The sequence below is a fragment of the Somniosus microcephalus genome, chromosome 32 (assembly GCF_052327205.1).
Source record: "Somniosus microcephalus isolate GS21.2 chromosome 32, FLI_Smic_1.0, whole genome shotgun sequence".
Lineage (NCBI taxonomy): Eukaryota > Metazoa > Chordata > Chondrichthyes > Squaliformes > Somniosidae > Somniosus > Somniosus microcephalus.
In genome coordinates, this window is record NC_141018.1 from 16,682,907 (window position 1) to 16,695,802 (window position 12,896).

At 46.9% G+C, this 12,896-nt stretch overlaps 1 protein-coding gene across 3 annotated transcripts in view; it reads right to left on the minus strand.

Moving 5' to 3' along the window:
* trip4 (thyroid hormone receptor interactor 4) overlaps positions 1-12,896 on the minus strand; it is a 111,054-nt gene that overhangs the window by 65,014 nt on the left and 33,144 nt on the right. For 2 of the 3 annotated variants that reach the window (XM_085972146.1, XM_085972149.1), the window contains one exon: positions 6,497-6,588. In XM_085972146.1, the coding sequence (XP_085828272.1) occupies positions 6,497-6,588 (92 nt within the window). Of the gene's footprint in view, positions 1-694; positions 2,707-6,496; positions 6,589-12,896 lie in introns of those variants that run through there. The other variant, XM_085972147.1, reaches the window with a different exon arrangement.

The following is a 12,896-nucleotide window of genomic DNA, read 5'->3' on the forward strand; positions in this document are numbered from 1 at the left end:
AGGTTTTCTGGTTTCGGATGTGCGGATAAAGGATGGTACACTATCTCTTATCCGAAATTGGGTGGGGTTCGGCGGGGGTGGGGTACGGCGGGGGGGGGGGTCGGGGGTCGGGGGTCGGTGGGGGTCGGGTTCGGCCGGGGGGTCGGGGATGGGGGTCGGCGGGGGTCGTGGTCGTGCGCATTTCGGTTTTCAGAAGTCATGCTTTGCTCCACTTTCGGCTTTCAGAGGTTTTCTGGTTTCGGATGTGCGGATAAAGATTTCGGTTTTCAGAAGTGCGGAAAAATGCTACACTATCCCTTATCTGGCTAGGCCTGTAAGTCGTGCGCCACTCTGGTCATGTCGTGCGCACGACTTACGCTGACCGAAAAAACCTTTGGTTTTTAGAGGGTTTCGGTTTTCGGAAGTCCGGATAAAGGGTAGTCTACCTGTATCTGGCGCACAACTAATTTCGCCATGCATCATTAGATCTAGCTGGATCACATCATCGCTAATGGGTCTCTCTTCTGCCTAAACCTCCTACCACCCCATAAGAACATAAGAAATAGGAGCAGGAGTAGGCCATACGGTCCCTCGAGCCTGCTCCGCCATTCAATAAGATCATGGCTGATCTACGACCTCGTCACTACTTTCCCGCCCTATTCCCATATCCCTAGATTCCAAAAATCTATCGATCTCAGCCTTGAACATACTCAACAACTGAGCCTCCACAGCCCTTTGGGGCAGAGAATTCCAAAGATTCACAACCCTCTGAGTGAAGAAGTTCCACCTCGGCTCGGTCTTAAAAGGCCGACCCCTTATCCTGAGACTATGCCCCCTAGTTCTGAACTCTCCAGCCAGGGGAAAGAAACTCTCAGCATCTACCCTGTCAATCCCCCTCAGAATCTTGAATGTTTCAATGAGATCTCCTCTCATTCTTCTAAATTCCAAAGAGTGTAGGCCTATTGGCCATGGATCATCCCAGAGAGAAAAGATAACCCCGGCTTCTTTTCTTCACAACTAACCATCTCCTTAAACCACTCTTCCCGCCCCCTCCACCAACAAGTGCGAGGAGCTCAACGACTTGTCACGAAGATTAAGACTGTGGAGCTGCCTCTGTTGCTTCCCCCTAGCCTAACCTCACCAAACCTCTCCCTGCCCTAACCTTGAAGCAGTGTCTTCCTCTACTTCCTCTCAGCTTCCCTTCCTCACCATGTGAACTGACATTGTACATGGCTCTTCTTCTCAAGTACTTTCTCCCTTCCATTCAAAACTGCCATCATCAGCCCCTCTTTAAAAAATGGGTACATCCTCCCAAATCATTGCCCATCTTTCCTGAAAATCCACGTTTGAATCTCTTCAATCAGATTTCCATCCCTGCCACAGCACTAAAACAGCCCAAACCCAAGTCACAAATGACATCCTCCGCCGGTGACCATGGTGCATTAACTCTCCTCGTCCTCGTCCTCTCTGCAGCTGTTGATAGTTTACTCCACAGTTATCCTCCTCCTCCCTGGCAATCGTCTGTCGCAATCTCTGCGCTCCATTAGACCTCAAGTGGAGCTTCCAACCTCGTGCGTTCTCCATCACAAAAGCCGCCTACTTCCACTTCCGTAACATCGCTCGCCTCCTCCCCTGCCTCAGCCCGTCTGCCACCTAAACCCTCATCCATGTCCTGGTCCTCTCTAAACTCGACGATTTTAATACTCTCCTGGCCGGCCTCGCATCCTCCATAAACTTCAGCTCATCCAAAACACTGCTACCCATATCCTGTCCTGCAGCAAGGCCTGCTCACCATCACGCCTTGCTGATCTACATTAGCTCCCGGTCCCCCAGTGCCTTCAATTTAAAAATTCTAATCCTCATCTTCAAACCCCTTCATGGCGTCATCCCTCACTGTCTTCTCTTTCAGCCGTACACCCCTCTCAGAGTGCTCCGTTCCTCCAATGCAACCTCCTCCCTTAGCCCCACCTTTGCCAGCCATGCCTTCAGCCGTCTGGGTCGTACATTCTGGCGATCCCTTCCAAACCCCCCCCCACTTCTCTCTCCTCCTTAAATCCTACCTCGTTGGTGACCCTTCCCATCCTAAAATTGTCTCGGGGCATTTTTCCACGTTAAAAGGTGCTATATAAATGCAAGGTATTGTTGTTGATGGTGTGTAAAAGGCATCAAATATGACACAGTGCAGGACTATAGCAAACCTCTATTACATTAGTTTAACCATACTGGAAGGGTTAGGTGCCATACCACAATGGGTCATAATAACTCTAGGATCTAAATTTACATCGAGGCTGGAGAATTGAAATGTTGCTGATGAAATTAAACATCTCTCTGCAGCTGTGGTAGTCCCAAATGAAAGGAACCTGGGCAGTTCTAATCTCTTTCCCAGTAGCAGCAGTCGGCAGTTACAAGCTGCCCATTATTCAGCATTATCTTGGCCATTGATGTGTAGAGGTTGGAAGGATTGCTGGTGGAGGAGCTGGTAATTGCCAATGATGATCTGCGAGATTGCCCATCAATACCAATTAGCAGCAAATTATGGAGAGGTTTGTTCCGTTAGCTCACAGTCGCTCGATGCTGTATAGAGAACGCCCCAGCAGGTTTCAGGCCCTCGCAGGCAGCCAGGGAGAAATTATTCTACAGGTTTAGGCTGTCAAAGATGCTGAATTTGAACATGGGGAGTCGTCCTTAAAAAGGACAATGTTGACGCTTTCGCTCAGTAAAACGGGCCTTTGAAAGAAAAGAATAAGCTTGTATTTTATATAGTGTCCGATGTTCCCGCTAAGCTGCGCTTTGTTCTGAGCAGCCGGTTTCTTTCAATGCGCGGCCCCTTTAAATTTCTGCGCATGTGCGGTATTTACAATGTAAAAGCCGGTGAGCGGCCTGCGCGATTATTGTGGTCATGCGCGCGTGTACCTTAGCGGGAACATGGATAGCGTTTATCAAGTCCTCAGGACGTCCTAAAGCACCTTATAGCCAATGAAGTACTTTTGAAGTGTAATCACAATTATAATGCAGACAAACACGGCAGCCAATTTGCACACAGCAAGGTCCGACAAACAGAAATAAGATAAATGACCAGGTAATTTGTTTTAGTGATGTTGTTTGAGGGATAAATATTGGCCCCAGGACACATGGGAAAACTCCCTCTTCTTCAAATAGTGCCGTGGGATCTTTTACATCTACCCCAGGGGCAGACAGGACCTTGGTTTATCCAAAAGCTGGCACTCCCTCAGAATTGCACTGAAGTATCAGCCTAAATGATGTGCTCATGGCTCCAGAGTGGGGTTTGAACCCATAACTTTCTGACTCGGAGGGGAGAATGCAAACACGGAGCCAAGGTCGACACTGAACGACATAAAGCATTCCTAGGGGGCATGTGATAAAGAAAATTTAAATACTGGATCTTGATTCTCACTCACTTCAGGCCCTCACCTGTTCACCATATTAGTTTTGCCTGTGTCCTAGTTGTTTACATGGATTTGTGTGGCGTACTTGGAGTGACTTGCACTGCAATGAATCTAGAACAAGCGCATTGGGACACTTTTACTACATTCAAGGCTCTATATAAATGCAAGTTGTTGTTGTTTGCCTAGAAGCAACAGGGAGAGATGCGTCATGTGACTGCCAGAGTTTGTCCATTCCTCAAGTCATTCTTGTTTGAAGTCCAGCATTCTGTATATGGTCAATCAATTGCCTAAAGGCTGCAAAATATTAGGCTAATCATTTGCATGAATGTCATGCTCAGGGAATATTATAAAAAGGATATAGAGGCACTGGAGAAGGTGCAACTTTTTTTTTTTTTTTACAAGGATGATACCAGAAAGGTGAGGGTCTACATATCAGGAAAGGATGAACAGGCTGGGTCTCTTTCCTCTTGAAAAGAGAAGGCTGAGGGGTGACCTAATAGAGTTCTTTAAAATCATGAAAGGTTTTGATAGAGTAGACACAGAGAGAGTATTTCCACTTATGGGGAAGAGCAAAATGAGAGGCCATCATTACAAGATAATCACCAAGAAATGGAATAGGGAATTCAGAAGAAACTTCTTTACCCAGAGAGCGGTGAGAATGTGGAACTTGCTGCCACAGGGAGTGGTTGAGGCAAATAGTATAGATGTATTTAAGGGGAGGCTGGACAAGCATATGAGGGAGAAGGGAATAGAGGGTTACGCTGATAGATTTAGATGAGGAAAGACGGGAGGAGGCTCGAGTGGAGCATAAACACCGGCATGGACTGGATGGGCCGAATGGCCTGTTTCTGTGCCGGATATCCTATGTAATCCTATGAATTCAAAACAGCCCTGCACCATACAGCACTCTGTACTTTTAGTTTCTATATGAATAATTAAACTAGGCTGAAGTACAAAAAGGCTTGCATTTCTATAGCGCCTTTCACAGCCTCAGGACGTCCCAAAGCGCTTTACAGCAGTGAAGTACTTTTGAAGTGTGGTCACTGTTGTAATGTAGAAAAAGCAAAACAATCCATTTATACACAGTCTATAGAAATCCTGACCCAAGCACGATCCTGACGTATGAACTGAAATGTCCTGCCAAACTAGCACTTTGTCACAGCTGAACTTTACAAGTTAAAAAGGCTCCAAAAAAAATGTTTGATTAAAGGAGCAAAAACAAAGAAAGGCTGACTGATGGTGATGCGTTCGACCAATCCGGGGACAACCTGTCTGCTGCACAGAATGTACAACAGGGCAATTTGTTCCTGTCGCTATTCACAATCAAGCTAACCGCTCCTGCATTTCAGTGGTACATTCACAGGGCTCACTCACGAAGAAAGGCACATGGGCAAACTACCAGGGGGCTGCTGGTGCAAGGAGAACTCTGAGAGCGAGCAGCCACCTTCGAGAGAGGAGATAAGGAAAGCAAAAATGATACAACTACCATAAAATAACAGCCCGGAATTTGCCGTCAGCAGCGGAGCGACAGCGCTCGCCGCTGACCTCGAAGAAAGCTGCCCACAAAGATCTAGCAATCGCTGTGGCGTGAATTTCAGCTCTCCCCGACCTTGGTTTGAATCTGGCACCAGATGAAGCGAATATTTAGCGTCCAGCAACAGTGATGTCATCAAGCAGGCTAAGCAATAATCACATTGAAGAATTCTCACAAGACAGCAAACCAGGAAATAAAATGCACAGATTATAATTTACTTTTTATAAATTTTACAGAGTGCGAAATAAAGATTGGGACATACATAGGGGATTAAGGTAGAAGCTGAAATCTCAGAAACAACCTTTAAAAAATATTAAAAGCCATGTACAGGAAACTCTTTTTACCGGCACCTAAATAACCGGAAATCTCTCTTAACCGGCAAAATTCAGGAGTAGGTTCAGGGAAGTTTTACTTCATATTAGTGGCCGTGTAACCGGGGTTCCTGGATCTGTGGCCGTGTAGCCGGGGTTCCTGCACCTGTTGCCATGCAACAGGGACGCCTGGATCTGCGGCCGTGTACGGGGCTCTCGTACCTTAGTAAGTATACCTCTCTGTAATCCGGACTTTTTGATTAACCGGCACCACGCCGGTCCCGTCAGTGCCGGATAAAAAAAGTTTCCTGTAATTCTGATCATTTTACTGGAAAAATTTGACATTCCACAAATATAAAATTAGTTTTTCAGGGCCAAAATAGTTGTTCAGATGACAATACGCTGTTAAAAACAGATAGAGCTCTTTCAACAAGGCTTAACTTTTTCAGGGGGGGCGGGGGGAGGGGGTTTGACAGCGATATTCCAGCATAATGGGGGACGTTTTCGTCTGGAACTGTGACTTGAATTGATTGCCGGCTCTGGGGAGTTCCACAGCGCAACTTGTGGAGCAGCAGGGAATGATTGACAGCAACTTCTGGATTTCCGCGTTTATCTGCACGTGCGCAGACTCCAGAAGTTGCGGTCACCTTCAGAGGAGTAATGACGGCCAACGCCGACAGTATCGCCGTCATTACCACTGCCAAAATCCGGGCCACGGTGTACTGTGAAATCAGACAGACAAGCTCTATGCACTATGAAAGCCATTATAAAAAGGTGCACCCTCTGCACATACTGCTCGACATATATTAGGGCTGGGGAGGGACATGTCAGGGAGTGGTGGAGACAGAGATGCACTTCCTCACAGCTTGTGGAAAATATCAGGGCATCAGGGAGAATTTCTACCAAAAATTCTCACAAATATGCCCTGATTTCAGAAATCTGAATGACAACCAAAAACTCCCATTCCTACTGGGAGAGGAGAGAAGCTGTATAACACTGGCGGCACGCTATGTTACAGCTTGCCATGAACAGAGAGCCAACCAGTAAACTAAGAAAAGAATATATATAAACAATGCGAATGTATATTTATACACTCAGGGATATACCTGTTTATACACTGTATGAATAGAACTGCGTTTATGTGGTAAACCATAAATGTATTTTGATGCTTTGGCAACATAAGATGTAACTTATCATGCCAATAAAGCGATTTGAATTGTGAATTGTGACATGGCTGCAAGACTATTGGTAGCACTCGTGCTTACCTGTTCATTGTACTGCTCTTGAGACACACAGTCTGTCACATCCACACAGCCCAGCAGGCAGCCAGTCGGGTAGTCCCTGGGAAATTCAACATCTGTGAAAGGCAAAGGAAGTTTAAAAGCTACCATGAGCAGTTTCTTGGCATTTCTTTTTAATAAACCAATTTAAGAAGGCAGATGCGAGACATCAGAAGCAGACAGACTCTTACAGCCATTTTTCATGGGGCCGCATTAGGTTTAACGAGGACATTTATTACTTTAGGATGGAGTGCAGCAACATTGCAGCAATCCTCAAAAAGGTTCAGTCAAACCTCACTTTTTATTGTCCCTCCAAATTCACAACGAAGAGGACGCATCTTTTTTTTAAATTTGTTTTTATGGGATGTGGGCATCGCTGGCAAAGCCAGCATTTATTGCCCATCCCTAATTGCCCTCGAGAAGGTGGTGGTAAGCCGCCTTCTTGAACCGCTGCAGTCTGTGGGGTGAAGGTACTTCCAGTGCTGTTAGGGAGGGAGTTCCAGGATTTTGACCCAGCGACGATGAAGGATCGGCGATATATTTCTAAGTCAGGATGGTGTGTGACTTGGAGGGGAACTTGGCGGTGGTGGTGTTCCCATGCACCTGCTGCCCTTGTCCTTCTAGGTGGAAGAGGTCGCGGGTTTGGGAGGTGCTGCCGAAGAAGCCTTGGCGAGTTGCTGCAGTGCATCTTGTCGATGGTACACACTGCAGTCACAGTACACCGGTCGGTGGTGGAGGGAGTGAATGTTTAAGGTGGTGGATGGGGTGCCAATCAAGCGGGCTGCTTTGTCCTGGATGGTGTCGAGCTTCTCGAGTGTTGTTGGAGCTGCACTCATCCAGGCAAGTGGAGAGTATTCCATCACACTCCTGACGTGTGCCTTGTAGATGGTGGAAAGGCTTTGGGGAAGTCAGGAGGCGAGACACTCATTGCAGAATACCCAACCTCTGACCTGCTCTTGCTGCCACAGTATTTATATGGCTGGTCCAGTTAAGTTGCCCAACACCCCGTGCACACTTCCTTAAAAAAAGTGAAAAGGCAGAAATTTCCTGTAAAATATATACGGGATTTGGCAAGATGGAGAGACAACGTGCTTTGGAGCCCCCACCAAGAGCAGAGTGGGTCTGTACCAAAATCAACAGGACCCTGAGCTCAGCCTCATCATAGGGAAAACAGTGCTACAGTGGAGGGAGGTGATGCCCAAATCACCTCGGTGTGGCAGGTGTCCAACAGCACAGGTGAGCTGGGAGCCGGTTGGACACTCGCTTCGTCTCACACACACGCTCATTGAAACTTATAAAATTCTGACAGGACTGGACAGACTAGATGCAGGAAGGATGTTCCCGATGGCGGGGGAGTCCAGAGCCAGGGGTCACAGTCTAAGGATAAGGGGTAAGCCATTTAGGACTGAGATGAGGAGGAATTTCTTCACCCAGAGAGTGGTGAACCTGTGGAATTCTCTACCACAGAAGGCAGTGGAGGCCAATTCATTAAATATATTCAAGAAGGAGTTGGATATATTTCTTAAGGCTAAAGGGATCAAGGGATATGGGGAGAAAGCAGGGACCGGGTACTGAATTTGGATGATCAGCCATGATCACGTTGAATGGCGGAGCAGGCTCGAGGGGCCGAATGGCCTACTCCTGCTCCTATCTTCTATGTTTCTATGTTTCACACATATCCAAACTAACACAAAATCCCGCGCCTGTGTGCCCACCTCTTTTCTGGCTGTCTGATTTGTCCCTTCAAACCATGTGACCATGTATTGATGTCACAAGGCTAGTTAGGATTAAATTTCAGAAAGTGGATGAATATTTTTTTTTTAAGTTTAATTTTTCCATAAGTAAATTTGGTTTGGCTTGGGTGTACTTAATATCATTGTTTACAGGCCAATGCTGCCTGCAGCCTTGCATTTCGCTTGCCCGAGTCACACACAGGTTGAGACCCTCCTCGATCTCCAAGTGGCTGGACTACAAGTCCACGTCACTTCCTAAATCACTGACCATCCAGTTCCCACTGCTCCCTGCCCCAACCATCAATGCACCCCAGCTCCCACTGGCAACGGCAGCAAACAGCACAAAGCTCCAATCACGGTAACAAGTTGAGTTTACTACAGTCGGTATGGGCTGAGGTTGCCACCAACTGTTAGGTTGGGGCTATCAGAGTCATAACAGCACAGGAGGCCATTTGGCCCATCGAGTCCGTGCCGGCTCTGTGTAGAGCAATCCAGTCAGTCCCATTCCCCCGCTCTATCCCCGTAGCCCTGCAAGTTTATTTCCCTCAAGTGCCTATCCAGTCTCCCCTTGAAAACATTGAGTGTCTCCGCTTCCACCACTTCCGTTGGCAGCGAGTTCCAGGTCCTCACCACTCGCTGCGTAAAAAAGTTTTTCCTCACGTCCCCCCTGTATCTCTTGCCCAAAACCTTAAATCTGTGTCCCCTAGTCCTTGTACCATCAACTAGTGGGAACAGTCTTTCCCCGTCTAGCCTATCCAAACCCGTCATAATCTTGTACACCTCTATCAAATCACCCCTCAACCTCCTTTGCTCTAATGAAAACAAATCCAGCTTCTCCAACCTGTCCTTGTAGCTAAGATCCCCCATCCCCGGAACCATTCTGGTAAATCTCCTCTGCACCCTCTCAAGGGCCTTCACATCCTTCCTGAATTGTGGTGACCAGAACTGGACACAATACTCCAGTTGTGGCCTAACCAGCGCTTTATAAAGGTTCAGTATAATTTCTCTGCTTTTGTACTCAATACCTCTATTTATGAAGCCCAAGATTCCATATGCTTTGCTAACCACTCTCTCAATATGTCCTGCCACCTTCAGGGCAGTTCAGTTAATAAGGGGGAAATTATCATCCCAATCCACTACTCGTTGCTGCCTTGTTGTGGATGTTTATCAACTGGCTTGTCTGCCCAAATGGCCATGTTCCTTGACTTTTATGTCCTGGTCTGTACAAAAGAGGATTCATAAAGTATTTGATGGGCCATTTTGAATCAGATTTGCACACTCCACAGTGAGTACATGAAATATTCTCCAGTTATATCAGTTTTAAGTATCAATTTATTATGAGGGGGTTTTGATTGAGTGGATAGGGAGGAACTGTACCCACTGACAAGTGGGTTGATAACCAGAGGACACAGATTTAACATAACTGGTGAAGGGGGGGAAAAAAAAGATGAGGAGAATTGTCCCCCCCCCCCCCACCACACACAGTATGTTATGATCTGAAATACATTGCCGGAAAGGGTGGTGGAAGATGATTCAATAGTAACTTTCAAAAGGAAATTGGATAAATACTTAAAAAGGAATCATTTGCAGGGCTATGGGAAAGAGCGGGGGAGTGGGGCTAATTGGATAGCTCTTCCAAAGAGCCGGCACAGGCACGACGGGCCGAATAGCCACCTTCTGTGCTGTATGATTCTATGAGCCCTTTGAAAGGACAGCGATTGTTTACACAAGTATGCACCACCTAATACCCTCAGCACAGGCACTACAAATAAAACTACTATTGCCATGTGTGTGTGGGGAGGGGGAATGGGTTGAAGCAAGTTAGTAGATTTTAAAAAACATTTTCCTCTTACTCGTAGATCGAACTGAATATTCCCTCAGGCCATGGGGCTTCAGAGTGATTGCAGAAACTGCTGGTGATTGTGGCCAGGATTGGAGGGAGGAGGACACCATTGGGAGAGGTCAATGGCAGGGTGAATGGACTGTGGGAGTCCTGGGCACACTGCTGGGCATATGGGGTGTGGGAGTGGGAGACAGAGGATATCGGGAGACAAAACAGCAAAAGGTGATCTACAGTAGGGTTAAGTTTGAAAGCGAAAGAGCAAAATACCCTTGTCCTATCAGAATGAGTGCATGAAAATCTATAATAAAAAATTTATACCCATGTCCATCCACTTGCTTTTGTCTGAACAATTCCGTGGACAATGAATTAAAGATACAGCACACACAAAGACGATTCTTCATTGTCAACATGCGCATCTGCTGGACCAGTAATCAACCAATTGGCTTAACTTTAAAGTTCCCCTGCAAGCACATGCTTCCCTTGACCGATGGAAAACCTTTCCTTGAAGCAGGAAGCTTTCATCAGAAATCACTTGGATACTGGGTGTGTTTCACATTTCGGGCAATGCCACGGTCCTGATTGGATGGGAGAGTCAACTTTCTGGTCAATTTCTGGACCTAATGAAGATACAAACGCTTTTCGCAATTCTACTTCTAATTCTAAAGAAAGAACTTGCATTTATATAGCGCCTTTCACAACCCCAGGATGTCCCCATGAAGTACCAGACATCCCAAAGCGCTTTACAGCCAATGGAGTACTTTTTGAAGTGTAGGCGCTGTTGCAATGTCAGAAACGTGGCAGCAATTTGCCCACAGAAAGATCCCACTAACAACAGTGTGATAATGACCAAATAATATGTTTTAGTGATGTTGGTTGAGGGATAAAAATTGGGCAGGACACCGGGAATAACACCCCTGCTGCTCCTCTGCAAAATAAAAATGCCGTGGGATCTTTACCATCCTCCTGAGAGGGCAGAGGGGGGCCTGGGTTTTATGTCTCATCTGAAAGACGACACCTCAGACAGTGCAGGGCTTCTTCAGTACTGCGCTGGACTGTCAGCCTAGATGTGAAAACAAGTGACTAAAATTTAAGAGTGATTTAGCCCACTAAATCTAGTCTCTAAATTCGCCAATGTTGGCTGACAAGCTGCGATAGAACAAATTCCCCTCTGGAGCATGGTAACCTTGAATTATTGCGACACCAAATCAGTGAAGTGGTTAAGCTATTGGAGAACGGTCATTTATCGCTCCACGTTACAAGGGCTGTCCGAACAGAGTGACTGGAACTGCTGACAAAACAGAAAAATCTTTATGTGCGGTTATCTCTTTCAGAAGTCAATTAACTTCGCTGCCATCCCTTATCTGTTAGAGCATTTTGCTGCTTAAATAAGGTTGTCACTTATAATCTGGATCGAACACGGTCATGGACTAGCTGAGGTGGCAGGAAATGAAATGAAGTCCTTCTCCAGTCCCATCTACACAGCACTTATTCTCCTCCTTCATCCCACCACTTACATGCTGTCCATGTGTGTAAGCACGTGGCAGTGTCCTCCCCCCACCCCCCAGGCCCCACCTTACAGGCAGGGTGGATGACACGGTCTTTCGCCACACGGTCTGTGTCGTTCTGTTGCTGGTGACCAGAAGCTTACTTGCCTATATTGCAACAGTGACTACGCCTAAAATACACTTCATGGCTGTAAAGCGCCAGAAGGTTGAGGAGTGATCTAATCGAGGTGTTTAAAATGATAAAGGGATTCGGCAGGGTAGCCAGAGAGAAACTATTTCCTCTGGTGAGGTAATCCAGAACAAAGGGGCATAATCTTTAAATTAAAGCCAGGCCATTTAGGAGTGAAATCAGGAAGCATTTCCACCCCCCCCACCCCACACAAAGGGTCGTGGAAATCAGGAACTTGTTCTCCCAAAAGGCTGCACAATCCGAGTCAAATTGAAATTTTCAAGACTGAGATTCACTGATTTTTGTTAGGCAAGAGTATGGAGGTGAAGTTGAGGTACAGATCAGCCATGATCGAGTCGGATGGGTGAATGGCCGACTCCCGTTCCTATGTTCCTCTGGGACTTCCCAAGACTATGAAAGGTGCCATATACCGTCGTCCAGCTGGGTGGGACTGCACTCGCCTGGTTCCATTCTTACCTATCTAATCGTAGCCAGAGAATCACCTGCAACAGCTTCTCTTCCCGCTCTGCACCGTTACCTCTGCTGTCCCCCCAGGATCTATCCTTGGCCCCTCCTATTTCTCATCTACATGTTGCCCCTTGGTGACATCATCCGAACACACAGCATCAGTTTCCACATGTACGCTGACGACACCCAGCTCTACCTCACTACAACTTCTCTCGACCACCTCCGCAGTCTCTAAATTGTCAGACTGTTGGTCCGGCATCCAGTTCTGGATGAGCAGAAATTTTCACCAATTAAATATTGGGAAGACCGAAGCCATTGTTTTCGGTCCCTGCCACAAACTCCGTTCCCTAGCCACGGACTGCATCCCTCTCCCTAACATCTGTCTGAGGCTGAACCACTGTTTGCAACCTTGGTGTCATATTTGCCGACCACATATCCGCAACATAACGAAGACCGCCTATTTCCACCTACGTAACATCGCCCTTGCCTCAGCTCATCCGCCATCACCCTTGCCTCAGCTCATCCGCTGCTGAAACCCTCATCCATGCCTTTGTTACCTCTAGACTTGACTATTCCAACGCACTCCTGGCTGACCTCCCACATTACACCCTACATAAACTTGAGGTCATCCAAAACTCGGCTGCCCGTGTCCTAACTCGCACCAAGT